This window comes from Oncorhynchus mykiss, chromosome 5, assembly GCF_057628025.1.
Source record: "Oncorhynchus mykiss isolate SJ-2025 chromosome 5, ASM5762802v1, whole genome shotgun sequence".
Classification (NCBI taxonomy): Eukaryota; Metazoa; Chordata; class Actinopteri; order Salmoniformes; family Salmonidae; genus Oncorhynchus; species Oncorhynchus mykiss.
Window position 1 is genome coordinate 14,721,894 of NC_143026.1, and position 18,337 is coordinate 14,740,230.

Below are 18,337 nucleotides of genomic sequence, written 5' to 3' on the forward strand. Positions count from 1 at the left end.
AGCTTTGGTAAATTAAGGTCAAAAGGTCATGCATTTTGCATTTTACCTAACGTAACACCTTTTCTCACCTTAACCTAACCTAATTATCCTAACCTGCTAAGTTAATTATTCTAACCTGCTGCATAAGCACTTCTAACCATGACCCCAGGAGAGGAGAGCAACCCCAGCCAAAACAAACTTGTGTAGGCTTGGACGGTTTCTATGGAACCCGTTGCTATCAACAACGTAGACCATAAAACACCAAGGCCAGTTCTTTGCTCCAATCACAGATCAGCAAAGTTTTGAATCAGCCAATCACCTATCAGAATGCTAGTCTACCGGAAGAATGGTGTTTTGGAGGAAGCTTTGCCTGTTGAATGAAATGCTAGCAAGCTAAGTAAAATATAATTCACAATATACATAATCTACCATTTCGAGGAATATTTGGGTTTTCACATGGTGAGTGACTTCTGATGATAATGCTACAGTAGACACTTCAACTTATTTTTAGCTAATCAATTTCTCCACATTGCAGTCTGTCTTAGCAGAAACTCGGTTTAGCCAAATAGCTAGCTAACGCTACCAGGCCATTACATGTGGTAACTACTATATTTCATAAGCGACGTATCTATCTAGCATGTTAGTATAATGGCTATCTAACTAACTGCTTATCTTTTGATTGACAGACAATCTCCTACTAAACAAGAATCACATCTGACAGTGAATCAACCCCACCTTGTTTGTTTACACTTGCCCCAATTTCCTTGATTTTTGTGTTTGATGATGTACCCAGTGAAACTGTCCCTTATCAAGGCCTGCTTTGCACCATTGACTCTGTTTCTGACAGTGCATAGTGTGGTAATGCTGGGCCACAATAGAAAGGTTGAGCTGATGAGGGAGTTATTTTGTGGCCTTTGCGTAGTTGACACACAGCTTCTTCTTTTTTTTACAGAAAAAAGCACTGAGAACCCGATCAATCTCACCACCCCTACATGTGCACGTGAATGAGACCACGCCTGTGCATGTGAAGAAGAGTAGGAGCCCTGCCAGGACACCACTGGTTGGAAAAACCTTTTCAGGGGAACACTTTAAAAAGTTCATTAGATGTCCTAGTTTCCTATCAATACAGTTCTGATTCAGGGCCTGAGATGCTGAATTGATACGAAAAGCATGGAGAATATGTTTTACACTCTTTCCAAGGGTCTCTGAATGTATACTCCTTTCTTTTATGCTATTTGATACTGTATACCATGCACTACATGTAAAAGCATAATGTCTCCCTTGAGTTTTATGCTGTCTGTTTTTTAGGGTAAGACTAAGGGCGATGGAGGGAACCTGCGACCTACTGCAAAGGTCAAGACACGAGTGCCGTGGATACCGCCTGGGAAGGCCTCCATACGGGATGCCTCCTACAAATGGGAGGTCTGACATGCTATTCACTCCTTTTATCTTGTCTGTCTATTTATCTTAATTTCCACTAATACAATGTATCCAAACGCCTATTAAAGCAGTATCTTTATAAAATAACTAATTTCAAGACTATCCTATCAACCCTTTCAATAATATGTTATAAAATGGATCAAAAGAAGCAATGTTTCCAGAGTCTGTGGTCACTGAATCTATTCATGTCTCAGGGGCCTACTCATCGTCTGGAGATCACACCATTACCTCAGTCTGAGATCTCCCACTCTCTGCTGCGATTTGCCGACCTCTCGTCAGAGGAGGAGGAAGTGCTGCATGGACGAATCAACCAGTATGAGAGGAAGATTGACAGCCTGATGACTGAGGTCAGCACGTTCAAAAGTGTGGTCTGTCCCTCCTGTAAAATTCTCCTTCGGACCGGATGCACAAGTTCCCCTAGTTCCCTACCTCTTGATACAACATTTATTTAATCTTATAAGTGTGTGTGTGTGTGTATAGGTGGAGCTGCGAAGGAAGGAGCAGCTGCTGGAGCGGCAGTCTGAGAAACTTAGCGCCTCCCAGCAGGTCATCAAGGAGCAGGAGGAGGAGCTGGCCGAGGTGGCCAATGAGCTAGAGGTCACGGAGAGGGAGAACTCCCGTCTGCGCCACTCCATGGAGAAGATGCTGGACGAGAGCGACTGCACCAGCAGGTATGGACCAGACAGATGCACTTGAAACCATAGTTTATTTTAACTGACTTTGTTTTCGTAACGTTACAGCTTTAACTTATTTTCTTATTTTTGCCCTGTATTAAAAATGTACTGTATTTTATGGACAGTGTTAGTCAGAAAGTAGAGAGGGAAACAGAGAGGAAGACAGACAGAGAAGAAGAGGAGAGAGAGGCAGACAGAGAGGAAGATGGGATTCAATACCCTGTTGCCTGCAGGTATGAGTTGTCCAGAGTTGTTATGACTGTGATGATGAGCCATCATTCTCAGACGCCTTTAACTCATTAATAGTCCTTGTAATAAAATAAGGTCTATTTAATAGTTCTTTATATATAACATCTGATTTATTGTCGGGAGCCAAAAGTTAAGTTATCAAGAGCCACGAGCCATGCAAAATATCACTGGCCTGTTATAATGTCATACAATGATATGACGGTGTCCTGGCTGACATTCCCAATCTGGCTCTCATACCATCATGGCAAATTAAAAACAAATTAAACAAATTAAAACATTTATTTGTGTGCTTTGAGGACAATACAGTGCCACAGACGCGGCCTGCTACCAAAGACTGTGGGCTCTCTATCATGAAGTGCTTTGAGAGACTAGTCAAGGATCATATCACCTCCACCCTACCTGTCACCCTAGACCCACTCCAATTTGCTTACCGCCCCAATAGGTCCACAGACGATGCAATCGCCATCACACTGCACACTGCCCTATCCCATCTGGATAAGAGGAATATCTATGTAAGAATGCTGTTCATTGACTACAGCTCAGCATTCAACGCCATAGTTCCCTCCAAACTCATCATTAAGTTTGAGACCCTGGGTTCTCGACCCCGCCCTGTGAAACTGGGTCCTGGACTTCCTGACGGGCTACCCCCAGGTGGTGAAAGTAGGATCCTCAACACTGGGGCCCCACAAGGGTGCGTTCTCAGCCCCCTCCTGTATACACTGTTCACCCACAACTGCGTGGGCATGCACGCCTCCAACTCAATCATCAAGTTTGCAGACGAAACAACAGTGATTGATTACCAACAACGACGAGACAGCCTACAGGGAGGAGGTGAGGGCCCTCGGGGGGGTGGTGTCAGGAAAACAATCTCTCACTCAATGTCAGCTCTTCTTCAACCTCAGGAGGTTGAAAAAATGGGTCTTGTCACCGAAAACCCTCACAAAATTTTACAGGTGCACAATTGAGAGCATCCTGTCGGGCTGTATCACCACCTGGTACGGCAACTGCACCGCCCACAACTGCAGGGCTCTCCAGAGGGTGGTGCGGTCTGCACAACGCATCACCGGAGGCAAGCTCCCTGCCCTCCAGGACACCTACAACACCCAATGTCACAGGAAGAAAAAAAGATAATCAAGGACAATAACCACCCGAGTCACTACCTGTTCACCCCGCTTCCATCCAGAAGGTGAGGTCAGTACTGGTGCATCAAAGCTGGGACAGAGAGATTGAAAAACAGTTTCCATCTCAAGGCCATCAGATTGTTAAACAGCCACCACTAGCACAGAGAGGCGGCTGCCTACTTACAGACTTGGTATCATTGGCCAATTTAATAAATGGAACACTAGTCACTTTAATTCTGCCACTTTAAGAATGTCTCATATGTTTTATACTGTATCCTTCACTATCTATTCTTTACTATCTATTGCATCTTAGCCGCTCTGTCACTGCTCATCCATATATTTTATACATATATATTCTCATCTCATTCCTTTACTAGATTGTGTGTATTAGGTTTTGTTGTGGAGTTGTTAGATATTACCTGTTAGATACTGCTGCACTATCGGATCTAGAAGCATAAGCATTTCACTACACTTGCAGTTACATCTGCTAATCATGTGTATGTGATCAATAAAATTAGATTTGATTTTAAATGATAATGTGTTCTCAGTCAATTTACCTGGTAAAATAAGGGTAAAATAAAATAAAATCTGAGTGTACAAAACATTAATAACACTTACTCTTTCCATGACAGACTGACCAGGTGAATCCAGGTGAAAGTTATGATCCCTTATTGATGTCACTTGTTAAATCCACTTCAATCAGTGTAGTTGAAGGGGAGGAGACAGGTTAAAGAAGGATTTTTAAGCCTTGGGGCAAGACAAAAGATTTAAGTGACTTTGAACGGGGTATGGTAGTAGGTGCCAGGCGCGGCGGTTTCTGTCAACAACTGCAGCGCTGCTGGGTTTTTTACGCTCAACAGTTTCCCGTGTGTGTCAAGAATGGTACAACACCCAAAGGACATCCAGCCAACTTGACACAATTGTGGGAAGCAATGGAGTCAACATAGGCCAGCATCGACACCTTGTAGAGTCCAGGCGCCAACGAATTGAGGCTGTTCTGAGGGATAAAGGGGGTGCAACTCAATATTAGGAAGGTGTTCTTAATGTTTTGTATACTTAGTGTATAATTAAGCAATAAAGCCTGTGGGGATGTGGTAGAACCATTAGCCATATACCACAAACCCCCAAGATGCATTATTGCTATTATAAACTGGTAACCAACATAATTAGAGCAGTAAAAATAAATGTGGTATACAGTCTGATATACCACGTCTGTCAGCCAATCAGCATTCAGGGCTCAAACCACCCAGTTTATAATACAACAATCTTTCCTTTCTGTGTCCCATATTCACAATCTGCAATTCCTCTGCCTCTCACACGACGTCTGCCTACACATCTGTCCAGACTAGAGAGGTCTATGGAGTCGATGCAGCTGGAGAAGGACACTCTGCTCAGGAAGTTGATGGAGGCTGAGATAGATGGGACAGAAGCTGCAATACAGGTGTCAGCCCTCAGAGAGACCGTCACTAAGATGAGGAGTGTCAGCACCAGTGTGAGTGACAACAGAGACAGGGTTAGGGGGTTCAGCACAATTTCAATTCAGGGGATGGATTGACATGCCAATTCAGACTATTAGTTATTTTCAATGGGGATATTAGTTAACTTCCTCAGTTGACTGAATTGACCCCAACCATGCTAAGAAACCAATATATGTTTTCAAAATGCATATGGTAGGTGCAACCTCAGGATATAATGTAGGTGTTGAAATATGAAATTCTTTAATTTGGTTGGAAAAGAGGATGTCTGGGACTGAGTCTTCCCTCCTGGCGCGTCAGAAGGAGCTGCTGCTCCAGAAATTGGAGACGTTTGAGACCACCAACCGCACGCTGCGCCACCTACTGAGGGAACAGCACGGACGTGAGGTACATGCTTCAGGCCAGTAGAGGTCAGATTGGCCTGCAGTAGAGTAGAACTTACTTTTAGCTATAACATGCCTTGATTTAGGGCCACAACATGATTAGCAAAGATACTTTACTTACCCTGAACCCTAACCCTACTTGAACCCCTAAGTTTCAACAACTTCCAGGATGGTGAAAATGCTGACAAGATGAGGAACCAATGACTTTCAGGAGCAGGATGAGGCAGCAAGCCAATTACAACTCACAATCTCATGTTGTGGCCCGAAATAAGGCCCTCTCTTATAACAGCACTTTTACCTGTTGTGGTGGCTTTTTTTCTTGTTTGTTTTTTGAACAGCTGGAATCCACGAGGATGTCAGAACAGAAAGATGTACTTCTGAAGAGGCTGACAGACACAGAGGCAGAAAACTCGGTGTGTTTCTTTGAATAAGCCATTGTCTGTCAGCAAAATATTCCTTGAATTTCGAATCACCAAAATGTCCTCTTCAAAATGGTTTGTGCTCTTGGGGCAGTTGATGAATAGAAGAAGGTCCTACTGAAGTTAATGTCTGTGTCATTCGTAACGCATACATTACACTATAAGCATATTATAAACATGGCATGTCATCACACAGAATATTGTGGTGAAACTGCAAGAGAAAGAGAGGGAGGTGAAGCAACTGACTACGCTTCTGGACACAGAGAAGGTGAAGTACAGAGGCAGTAATGTGTCTCACACACTCGCAGCGTGTTCATCAAATATTTAATTATTTTAATGATTACAATACTGTATTTTCTGTCTGTTGATGTTCCAGGAGAATGCTAAGACCACAGGCGAACTGTCTAAAGTGCTGGAGTCTACTCGGGCACACTTGCAGAGCCAGTTACGCTGCAAAGAGGCTGACAACAACCGCCTTGCTGTGCAAATCAAGGTAGAGTAGAGTGACATGTTTGTTGTGTGGATTCTGTTTAGTACGCAATTCATCTTGCTCTGGAGCAGCTTCATTTTGCTATATTTACATACTTTGCCTATGCCTTATTGTAAAAGAAAAGTGAAAAGATCATTCCCACTACAAATATGTTTTCTTCTGCAAACAATTTGTTCCTGTATGTTTTTTTTCACCCTCTGCTTTCGGATTTGTCAAGAACCTGGAGCGGGCGGCCAGTCAGCAGCAGGGAGAGATGGGTCACCTGCTGGAGCAGTTGCGGGGTCTGAAACTTCAGGCGGAGGCCGACAAAGAGGACCTGAAGAGGGCCACACGGGCCCAGAAACACCGGGCTGAACGCAGCGAAGATACCGCCGGGCAGCTCAGCACCCAGCTACTGGATGTGGTAGGTGAAGGGGAGGAGAAGGTGGCCTAACTGTGTCTAATTTTTATTTAAAAAACTGACCTTGAATCAGTGCTTAGGAACAAGATATCCCACAGAAGAATAGCTTGATGATTAGTCAACCTTTGTTAGTAATGGGCTAGAACAACAGCCAGATGTACCGTGTAGCACTGTGGGGCCTGGCTTAAATAACGTTCAAATCTATTGGATGATATTGTTGACTTCACAGGAGAATCAGATGGCAGAGGCCCTATCAGCAGCAGAGAACTGGCGTGGTCGCCACGCCCAGGAAATGAAGGACAAGACTCAGCTAGAGATGGAGGTCTCAGTCCTCAACAGGTGAGAGAAAGGGAGAGATGCTTCAGTTGATTGACCACTTTCTCTCAAAATAAGACAGAATCAATCAAATAACACAGAATCAAGCACAATCATTAATATGTCAAATGTAAAATATAGTCAAATCAAAGTCATTGGTTGCATACGCCGTTTAGCAGATCTTCTAGGGAATGCAGTGAAATGCCCATGTTACTAGCTCCTAACAATGCAGTGAAATGTCAAAGAAGTACACAGATAATCCACAACCAAAAAACAAATCAAGAATTTCTGTACTAATTGATTAAAAACCCAAATAAAACTGTAACAGTAATCCAAATGCAATCGATACATATACAGTATACTGTATACACCAGATTAATTTACACAAGATACATAATATATACAAGAGTATGTGGACATCCCTTCAAATTTGTGGATTTGACTATTTCAGCCACACATGTTGCTGACAGGTGTGTAAAATCGAGCACACAGCCATGCAATCTCCATACACAAACATTGGCAGTAGAATGGCCCGTACTGAAGAGCTCAGTGACATTCAATGTGACACCGTCATAGGATGCCACCTTTCCAACAAGTCAGTTTGTAAAATGTATGCCCTGCTAGAGCTGCCCCGGTCAACTTGGAAACCTCTAGGAGCAACAACGGCTCAGCCGCGAAGTGGTAGGCCACACAAGCTCACAGAAAGGGACCACCGAGTGCTGAAACTCATAGCGCTTAAAAATGGTCTGTCCTTGGTTGCAACACTCACTACCGAGTGCCAAATGGCCTTTGGAAGCAACGTTGGCAAAATAACTGTTCATCGGGAGCTTCATGAAATGAGTTTCCATGGCCAAGAAGCCGCACACAAGCCTAAGATCACCATGCGCAATGCCAAGCATCGGCTGGAGTGGTGTAAAGCTCATTGGACTCTGGGGTAGTGGAAACGCATTCTCTGGAGTGATGAATCACATTTCACCATCTGGCAGTCCGAAGGACGAATCTAGGTGGATGCCAAGAGAACGCTACCTGCCGTAATGCATAGTGCCAGCTGTAAAGTTTGGTGGAGGAGGAATAAGGGTCAGGGCTGTTTTTCATGGTTCGGGCTAGGCCCCTTAGTTCCAGTGAAGGGAAATCTTAATGCTACAGCAAATAAAATGTTATTTGTCACGTGCTGAATACAAACAGGTGTAGACCTTACAGTGAAATGCTTACTTACAAGCTCTTAACCAACAATTCAGTTTTAGGTAGAGTTAAAGTGACAATGCATAGATAATAAACAGAGAGTAGCAGCAGTTAAAAAGAGGGGGGGGCAATGAAAATAGTCTGGATAGCCATTTGATTAGCTGTTCTGGAGTCTTATGGCTTGGGGGTAAAAGCTGTTAAGAAGTATTTTGGACCTAGACTTGGTGCTCCGATACCGCTTGCCGTGTGGTAGCAGAGAGAACAGTCTATGACAAGGATGACATTGCCATTGTAGATGATTCTGTGCTTCCAATTTTGTAGCAACAGTTTGGGGAAGGCCCTTTCCTGTTTCAGCATGACAATGCCCCCGTGCACAAAGTGAGATCCATACAGAAATGGTTTGTGGAAGAACTTGACTGACCCATACAGAGCACTAACCTCAGCCCCATCGAACACCTTTGGGAGGAATTGGAATGTCGACTGCGAGCCAGGCCTAATCGGCCAACATCAGGGCACAACCTCACTAATGCTCTTGTGGCTGAATGGAAGCAAGTCCCCGCAGCAATGTTCCGACATCTAGTGGAAAGCCTTCCCAGACGAGTGGAGGCTGTAATAGCAGCAAAGGGGGGACCAACTCCATATTAATGCCCATGATTTTGGAATGAGATGTTCGACGAGCAGGTGTCCACATACTTTTGGTCATGTAGTGTAGACTAAGAATGATATGTAAAGCAGTAGATATATTAGAGTGTGCTACATCAAGAATCCAGTATATTAATAAATATGCTGTGTTTATAAACAGTAACTAAAATGTAATGTACAGTAGTAGAAATATTAGAATGAGCTATGTCAAGAATAGTGTCTTTAAATACACAGTATAAACCCCCATGGTCTAACATAAAGCCCTGCTGACGTAAATCCTTCATAATCCAATTTTTATCATCCTGCTCCACCCTGTGTGTGTGCAGCCAAATGTCAGACCTGACACAGCAGCTCCATGGGAGAGAGGACAAGGGCCGGGCCGAGAGAGAGGGGCTCCTGGACCACCTGCACAGTCTCACCACAGAGGGCACCCACGCCAGGCTACAGAACCAGAGCCTCAAGGTCAATGATGACAATGGATTAATAACACTTGACATTTTTGGGCCAGTTTCCCGGAGACAGATTCATTTTAGTCTGGAAGTTGGACTAGAAATCGCTTTGAATGGATATTTTTCATTGGGCTTTAAAGGGGAATGTAAACACTTCAGGAAGTAAAGCTAAGCAACGTTACAGTTAGCTGACATTCTAAAGCCTAGTGTTTCCCTTCCCCTTTAATCTGTTTCTGTACCAATCCACTTTCTTCTTTTACGAGAATCCCATCTCTACCCGGTACCTAACAAATAGTACGTGTTGGTTCTGGTTTCAGTACATTACAAAGATACAAATGTAATTCATTATTCATAGATTTAGCTGACCAGATAATAGATTGCTTCATTGCATCATAACACCGATTTGCGGTCAGTTTATTCTGGTACACACATGTACACCATTCTGTACTGCAGGCTGACAGCCATATGTGTGTGTTTCCCTCATTCAGGCCAGGTTATCTGCTGTGGAGGAGAAGCTGGCTCTGTCCCAGTCAGAGGTACAACAAGTCAAAGCCTCTGTGAAGCAATACGAGAGCCTGGTAGACAGCTATAAGACCCAGGTATGTACACACACACACACACAAGCGCACACACACACAAGTATACGCCCACGTCGTACAGTGCCCACAAACATGCAATAATATACTAAATGAAAGAGAATTAAGCAATAAGGCCCGCGGAGGTGTGGTATATGGCCAATATACCGTGTACCACGGGTATGACAAAACATTTATTTTTACTGCTCTAATTACAGGGGTAACCAGTTCATAATAGCAGTAAGGCACCTCGGGGGATTTGTAGTATATTACCAATATACCACGGCTAAGGGCTGTATCCAGGCACTCCGCTTTGCGTCGTACATAGGAACAGCCCTTAGCCATGGTATATTGGCCATATACAGTTAAGTCTGAAGTTTACATACACCTTAGCCAAATACATTTAAACTCAGTTTTTCACAAGTCCTGACATTTAATCCGAGTAAAAATTCCCTTTCTTAGGTCAGTTAGGATCACCACTTTATTTTAAGAATGTCAAATGTCAGAATAATTGTAGAGAGAATGATTTATTTCAGCTTTTATTTCTTTCATCACATTCCCAGTGGGTCAGAAGTTTACATACACTAAATTTTGTAGCATTGCCTTTAAATTGTTTAACTTGGGTCAAACGTTTCGGGTCGCCTTCCACAAGCTTCCCACAATAAATTGGGTACATTTTGGCCCATTCTTCCTGACAGAGCTGGTGTAACTGAGTCAGGTTTGTAGGCCTCCTTGCTCGCACACGCTTTTTCAGTTCTGCCCACAAATTTTCTATAGGATTGAGGTCAGGGCTTTGTGATGGCCACTCCAAAACCTTGACTTTGTTGTCCTTAAGCCATTTTGCCACAACTTTGGAAGTATGCTTGGGGTCATTGTCCATTTGGAAGACCCATTTGCGACCAAGCTTTAACTTCCTGACTGATGTCTTGAGATTTTGCTTCAATATATCCACATAATTTTCATCCTCATGATGCCATCTATTATGTGAAGTGCACCAGTCCCTCCTGCAGCAAAGCACCCCCAACAACATGATGCTGCCACCCCCGTGCTTCATGGTTGGGATGGTGTTCTTCGGCTTGCAAGCCTCACCCTTTTTCCTCCAAACATAACCGTGGTCATTATGGCCAAACAGTTCTATTTTTGTTTCATCAGACCAGAGGACATTTTTCTAAAAAGTACGATTTTTGTCCCCATGTGCAGTTGCAAACCGTAGTCTGGCTTTTTTATGACGGTTTTGGAGCAGTGGCTTTCTGAGCAGCCTTTCAGTGTATGTCGATATAGGACTCGTTTTACTGTGGATAGATACTTTTGTACCTGTTTCCTCCAACATCTTCACAAGGTCCTTTGCTGTTGTTCTGGGATTAATTTGCACTTTTCGCACCAAAGCACGTTCATCTCTAGGAGACAGAACGCGTCTCCTTCCTGAGCGGTATGACGGCTGCGTGGTCTCATGCTGTTGATACTTGCGTACTATTGTTTGTACAGATGAACGTGGTACCTTCAGGCATTTGGAAATTGCTCCCAAGGATGAACCAGACTTGTGGAGGTAAAAAAAAAAAAAAAAGATTTTCCCATGATGTCAAGCAAAGAGGCACTGAGTTTGAAGGTAGGCTAATTGACATAATTTTAGTCAATACCTATCAGAAGCTTCTAAAGCCATGACATAATTTTCTGGAATTTTCCAAGCTGTTGAAAGGCACAGTCAACTTCTGACCCAATGGAATTGTGATACAGTGAATTATAAGTGAAATAATCTCTGTAAATAATTGTTGGAAAAATTACTTGTGTCATGCACAAAGTAGATGTCCTAAACGACTTGCCAAGACTATAGTTTGTTAACAAGAAATTTGTGGAGTGGTTGAGGGCGGCAGGGTAGCCTAGTGGTTAGAGCGTTGGACTAATAACCGGAAGGTTGCAAGTTCAAACCCCCGAGCTGTCGTTCTGCCCCTGAACAGGCAGTTAACCCATTGTTCCTAGGCCGTCATTGAAAATAAGAATTTGTTCTTAACTGACTTGCCTAGTTAAATAAAGGTAAAAAGTTTTAATGACTTCAACTTATTGCTTAAATAAATAACTATGTGTGTGCGTGCGTGCACTGTTCCTGAATGCCCTATGTGTGTTACTGCATCTGTGTAATGCTAATCACTGAGGTGGTGAAGACGCGGGCGAAGGCGGACGAGTATTGTGCCAGGCTGGGACAAACGGAATGCGAGGCGCGGGAGGTCCGGGACCAGATGGAGAGGGAGTTGGAGGTGGTGCGTAGGGAGCTGCTGGGCCGGCTGACAGAGCTGGAGCCTCTTCCTGAGGCACTGCGGCGCACCGAGGTCCTACTGGAGGAAGCTCAGGACAGGGAACACGCCCAGGAGAAACACAGCACTGAGCTGACCACTGCCCTGTCCGACCTGCGCATGAAGGTGTGAAGGGGGGGGGGGGTGGAAAGTGTGTGTGTGTATGGGAGGTGGGAACCACCTTGGCTGACCTGAGCATGGTGTGTGTGCTGCACACAAAACGTAATGGTATGCTTCCAGACTGTGGCTTTAATGGTGTTATTAATGGTTTATTAATGGGTGGTGTGTGTGTCTCTCTCTAGGTGGAGCAACAAGGCACCCAGGTGGAGCTGGTGAGAGTGAAGAACTCGGTGCTGTTGGAGGAGAACAAACAGCTGCAAAACTGTGTGGAGAGTCTAGAGAGGTCAGACAGTTACGGCCATTCTAGAGACTGACACTTGCAGTGACCTGCATGAATATCATTACACACTGAACAGTATGAGTTTGTATGTGTGTACAGTGTGCATGTTCCTGTGTGTGTTTGTAATATGATAACTAATATCAGGGGTGCAACTTTCGCTGGGGACGGGGGGGACATGCATTTTTGTGCCCCCCCCCAGTTTTGATATTGGAATGTGATACAAAACGAGGCAACGGTGTGCTTTAGGACCATGCGGTCGCCTCCGAGCAGTCGTGTAGGCTGTTTGGAGTGTTTATCCGACGATAAAAATAAAATAATAATAATTTTAAAAGTATGTCCCCCCCACCAAAGTTGCGCCCCTGACTACTACAGTTGAAGTCTGAAGTTTACATACACTTAGGTTGGAGTCATTAAAACTCGTTTTTCAACCACTCCACAATATAGTTTTGGCAAGTCGGTTAGGACATTTTTCCAACAATTGTTTACAATTTCACTTATAATTCACTGTATCACAATTCCATTGGGTCAGAAGTTTAAATATACTAAATTAACTGTGCCTTTAAACAACTTAGAAAATTCCATAAAATGATATCAAGGCTTTAGAATCTTCTGATAGGCTAATTGACATAATTTTAGTCAATTGGAGGTGTACCTGTGGATGTATTTCAAGGCCTACCTTCAAACTCAGTGCCTCTTTGTTTGACCTCATGGAAAAATCTAAAGAAATCAGCCAAGACCTCAGAAGAAAAATGGTAGACCTCCACAAGTCTGGTTCATCTGTACAAACAATAGTACGCAATTAGAAACACCATGGGACCACGCAGCCGTCATACCGCTTAGGAAGGAGACGCTTTGTGTCTCTTAGAGATGAATGTACTTTGGTGCGAAAAGTGCAAATCAATCCCAGAACAACAGCAAAAGACCTTGTGAAGATGCTGGAGGAAACAGGTACAAATGTATCTATATCCACAGTAAAATGAGTCCTATATCGACATAACGTGAAAGGCCGCTCAGCAAGGAAGAAACCACTGCTCCAAAACCGCCATAAAAAAGCCAGACTACGGTTTGCAACTGCACATGGGGGCGAAGATTGTACTTTTTGGAGAAATGTCCTCTGGTCTGATGAAACAAAAATAGAACTGTTTGGCCATAATAACCATTTGTTTTGTTTGGGGGGAAAGAGGAGGCTTGCAAGCCGAAGACCACCATCCCAACTGCGAAGCACGGGTGTGGCAGCATCATGTTGTTGTTGGGGGTGCTTTGCTGCAGAAGGGACTGGTGCACTTCACATAATAGATGGCATCATGAGGAATTAAAATTATGTGGATATATTGAAGCAAAATCTCAAGACATCAGTCTTAAAGTTAAAGCTTGGTCGCAAATGGGTCTTCCAAATTGACAATGACCCCAAGCATACTTCCAAAGTTGTGGCAAAATAGCTTAAGGACAACAAAGTCAAGGTTTTGGAGTGGCCATCACAAAGCCCTGACCTCAATCCTATAGAAAATGTGTGGGCAGAACTGAAAAGCGTGTGCGAGCAAGGAGGCCTACAAACCTGACTCAGTTACACCAGCTCAGTCAGGAGGAATGAGCAAAAAATTCACCCAACTTATTGTGGGAAGCTTGTGGAAGGCTACCCAAAACGTTTTGACCCAAGTTAAACAATTTAAAGGCAATGCTACCAAATACTAATTGAGTGTATGTAAACTGCTGACCCACTGGGAATGTGATGAAAGAAATAAAAGCTGAAATAAATCATTCTCTCTACTATTATTCTGACATTTCACATTCTTAAAATAGTGGTGATCCTAACTGACTTAAGACAGGGAATTTTTACTAGGATTAAATGTCAGAAATTGTGAAAAACTGAGTTTATATGTATTTGGCTAAGGTGTATGTAAACTTCAGACTTCAACTGTATATCCAAAGTGACATACAGTACAGTGTTAGTGTGTGTTTATGTATCCCGTGTGAGCATACCTGGGTCTTACAGCCCTCCCCTCTATCTCTCCCTTTAACCACCCTATCCCTCCCTCCCACCCTGTCTCTCCCTTACAGGAAGTTGGAGGAGGCCACCAGTCAAAACAGGGACCTGGCGGGGGTGATCGCCAAGCGGGAGGAGACCATCCACAGCAACCATCTCTGTCTGGAGGAGAAGTCCCGTGAGTGCACCCACCTGACCCGCCAGCTGGAGGAGGCTTTAGAAGACGCCCGACTACAGGTCTGTCTGGGGACAGGGGGAGGCTGGGGAGCAGTCATTTTCAGACAACAAAAATCTCACCACGACATCAGCTAAAATACTCTGACAATAGTTTTCTTCCCTGAGGATGTTTTATCTTTGTTGTAACAAGGTGAGAAGTCCGTTGCTCTGTCTGATGGAGTATCTCTGTCCTGGTGTATAGGTGTCCAACACCCGGGAGCGTGCGTCCACCAAAGAGCGCTCCACCCAGTCCAAGGTGGTGGACCTAGAGACACAGTTGAGCAGAACCGCCACAGAACTCACCACCCTACGCCGTAGCAAAGAGGAGGTGTGGGCGAGTGTTTTAAAAATGCACATCTCTCGTGTAAAACTCTGATTATAATCTATGATAGTCTCTAAACCTATTGTGGTCAAAGACATTGAATCACGACAATACTGACCTTACACACACAATCAGAGATAATTTCATAACTGTGTGTGTGCTCCCCTTCAGGTGGAGCGGCGATACCAGTCGCGTCTGCAGGATTTGAAGGATCGTCTGGAGCAGTCAGACAGCATCAACAGGAGTCTGCAGAACTACGTCCAGTTCCTCAAAGCATCCTATGCCAACGTGTTCGGCGACTTAGTCCTCACCAGCTCTCTGCGGGCCCCCTCTCCTATCTGAGGGGACCATCCCCAAAGATTCTCTCAGAACACACACACACAGACACCTATCCCATCTGAGGATACTCTCCCCAAACACACTTATTTATCCAGGTCCATTTTCAGAGGGCTCTTTTCATCTATATGAAATATGTGGATTTTGAGTGTGTATATGTTACAATTATACAATATCAATATGGCTATAATATATCACTTTTTTCAAGAAAGGAAAGTGCTGTTTGCAGACATTAATAGTTTACACAGTCTTCACTTCCAGCTTGGAAAAGTACACCCAAACACGCTTCAGTCCAGCTAAAACAAAAAAAGGAATCATCTGTTTGGCTGAGGGACTTGGAGATCCAAAAAAAACACTCCTTACCCCAGGACGCTTTAACTAGTGACTATCAGGGAGAATACAGAAAAAGGATCCTTCTGTTTCTGGGTAAATCTGATAAATTTATTGACAGGACCAAAAAAACAATAGGCTTACGTTTAGGCATGAATCACCTTCATCAGAGCCTGACTCCCGGAAAGTCACCAGTTGAATAATATATGCCATTTAGCAGTCGCTTTTATCCAAAGCAACTTATGCGTGCATACATTTTATGTATGGGTAGCTCCGGGAATCAAATCCACAACCCTGGCATTGCTGACGCCATGCTCTACCAACTGAAGTGTGCTGGGATAAGGAATGTTTTGGGGATTTACTTCCTGCTTGTCTACAGTAATTGTTACAGTTGTCCTATAGTTGTTGATGTCCTACTAAGTCCATTATGTTTTCACCTTTACGGTTCATGATATCTCAGCAAACTATCATTCTGTCCTGTACCTTACTGTACAACACTATATAGCTAGCCACCCACCTAACAAATGTACTGTACCAAACCATAGCTGTCTAGCTACCCTGTCGCATAGTTGTCATATACAGCATCCGTCTACAGTGCCTTGCGAAAGTATTCGGCCCCCTTGAACTTTGCGACCTTTTGCCACATTTCATGCTTCAAACATAAAGATATAAAACTGTATTTTTTTGTGAAGAATCAACAACAAGTGGGACACAATCATGAAGTGGAACGACATTTATTGGATATTTCAAACTTTTTTAACAAATCAAAAACTGAAAAATTGGGCGTGCAAAATTATTCAGCCCCTTTACTTTCAGTGCAGCAAACTCTCCAGAAGTTCAGTGAGGATCTCTGAATGATCCAATGTTGACCTAAATGACTAATGATGATAAATACAATCCACCTGTGTGTAATCAAGTCTTCGTATAAATGCACCTACACTGTGATAGTCTCAGAGGTCCGTTAAAAGCGCAGAGAGCATCATGAAGAACAAGGAACACACCAGGCAGGTCCGAGATACTGTTGTGAAGAAGTTTAAAGCCGGATTTGGATACAAAAAGATTTCCCAAGCTTTAAACATCCCAAGGAGCACTGTGCAAGCGATAATATTGAAATGGAAGGAGTATCAGACCACTGCAAATCTACCAAGACCTGGCCGTCCCTCTAAACTTTCAGTTCATACAAGGAGAAGACTGATCAGAGATGCAGCCAAGAGACCCATGATCACTCTGGATGAACTGCAGAGATCTACAGCTGAGGTGGGAGACTCTTGTCCATAGGACAACAATCAGTCGTATATTGCACAAATCTGGCCTTTATGGAAGAGTGGCAAGAAGAAAGCCATTTCTTAAAGATATCCATAAAAAGTGTTGTTTAAAGTTTGCCACAAGCCACCTGGGAGACACACCAAACATGTGGAAGAAGGTGCTCTGGTCAGATGAAACCAAAATTGAACTTTTTGGCAACAATACAAAACGTTATGTTTGGCGTAAAAGCAACACAGCTGAACACACCATCCCCACTGTCAAACATGGTGGTGGCAGCATCATGGTTTGGGCCTGCTTTTCTTCAGCAGGGACAGGGAAGATGGTTAAAATTGATGGGAAGATGGATGGAGCCAAATACAGGACCATTCTGGAAGAAAACCTGATGGAGTCTGCAAAAGACCTGAGACTGGGACGGAGATTTGTCTTCCAACAAGACAATGATCCAAAACATAAAGCAAAATCTACAATGGAATGGTTCAAAAATAAACATATCCAGGTGTTAGAATGGCCAAGTCAAAGTCCAGACCTGAATCCAATCGAGAATCTGTGGAAAGAACTGAAAACTGCTGTTCACAAATGCTCTCCATCCAACCTCACTGAGCTCGAGCTGTTTTGCAAGGAGGAATGGGAAAAGATTTCAGTCTCTCGATGTGCAAAACTGATAGAGACATACCCCAAGCGACTTACAGCTGTAATCGCAGCAAAATGGGGCGCTACAAAGTATGAACTTAAGGGGGCTGAATAATTTTGCACGCCCAATTTTTCAGTTTTTGATTTGTTAAAGTTTGAAATATCCAATAAATGTCGTTCCAGTTCATGATTGTGTCCCACTTGTTGTTGATTCTTCACAAAAAAATACAGTTTTATATCTTTAAAGACTGAAATGTGGCAAAAGGTCGCAAAGTTCAAGGGGGCCGAATACTTTCGCAAGGCACTGTATTTATCATCTTATCATGTTACGGAATTGTTCCATTGGTGCTATGATTGATTAGCCTGCTCCCAGATCTTTTTGTGCTATCATGTCAACTCCTTGTCATGTTTGGCGTGACGAGGAGCGGCATGTTGACACAAAAAGAATAGTACCCAGGCTAATGATTGGTGTTATCTGCTAACCAAGGCCATATCAATGAAACTAATGATTTAGTTTGGGTTGTTTTTACTGTTTATTTGGGTCAGTAGGAGTTGATGTGCTCTTGGCGATAATTGTAATAGTTGTACTTCTACTTCAATCATGAAATAGGATATATATATTTTTTATACTTTAATACAATTATTTTATATACCTTGAAAGTGTTGAGTTACAATAAAGCAATTTAAAAGGTTTTTTTTTTTTTCTGGTAATAGCTGTTGTCTTTGGCATCATTAAACTGAAGAGGAATCTCTATCAAAATTTCTCTGTAAT

The 18,337-nt window shown here is 43.3% G+C and overlaps 1 protein-coding gene across 3 annotated transcripts; it reads left to right on the forward strand.

The window, feature by feature from the left end:
• Positions 1–306: 306 nt before the first annotated feature.
• LOC110523259 (outer dense fiber protein 2) lies at positions 307–18,325 on the forward strand. 3 transcript variants are annotated; one of them, XM_021601789.3, is made up of 19 exons: positions 307–438; positions 932–1,039; positions 1,288–1,401; positions 1,614–1,766; positions 1,900–2,090; positions 4,808–4,955; positions 5,200–5,325; positions 5,660–5,734; positions 5,937–6,008; positions 6,117–6,233; positions 6,448–6,633; positions 6,860–6,969; positions 9,096–9,231; positions 9,707–9,817; positions 11,944–12,207; positions 12,384–12,484; positions 14,540–14,702; positions 14,884–15,009; positions 15,175–18,325. In XM_021601789.3, the coding sequence occupies exons 1-19, from the start codon at positions 436–438 to the stop codon at positions 15,343–15,345; spliced, it is 2,475 nt and encodes an 824-aa protein (XP_021457464.2). In that variant the 5' UTR covers positions 307–435; the 3' UTR covers positions 15,346–18,325. The 3 variants fall into 3 exon arrangements, with proteins under 3 accessions (XP_021457464.2, XP_021457465.2, XP_090089911.1); XM_021601790.3 differs by having other exon boundaries at positions 11,953–12,207; XM_090233785.1 differs by lacking the exons at positions 307–438; positions 932–1,039; positions 1,288–1,401; positions 1,614–1,766; positions 1,900–2,090 and adding an exon at positions 3,411–3,533.
• The last annotated feature ends 12 nt before the right edge of the window (positions 18,326–18,337 follow it).

Excerpts from the sequence above, each read along its gene's own strand:
- LOC110523259 (XM_021601789.3), top strand. Across the intron at positions 6,009-6,116 it reads CGCTTCTGGACACAGAGAAG|GAGAATGCTAAGACCACAGG; the intron begins GTGAAGTACAGA and ends TTGATGTTCCAG. Across the intron at positions 14,703-14,883 it reads TAGAAGACGCCCGACTACAG|GTGTCCAACACCCGGGAGCG; the intron begins GTCTGTCTGGGG and ends CCTGGTGTATAG.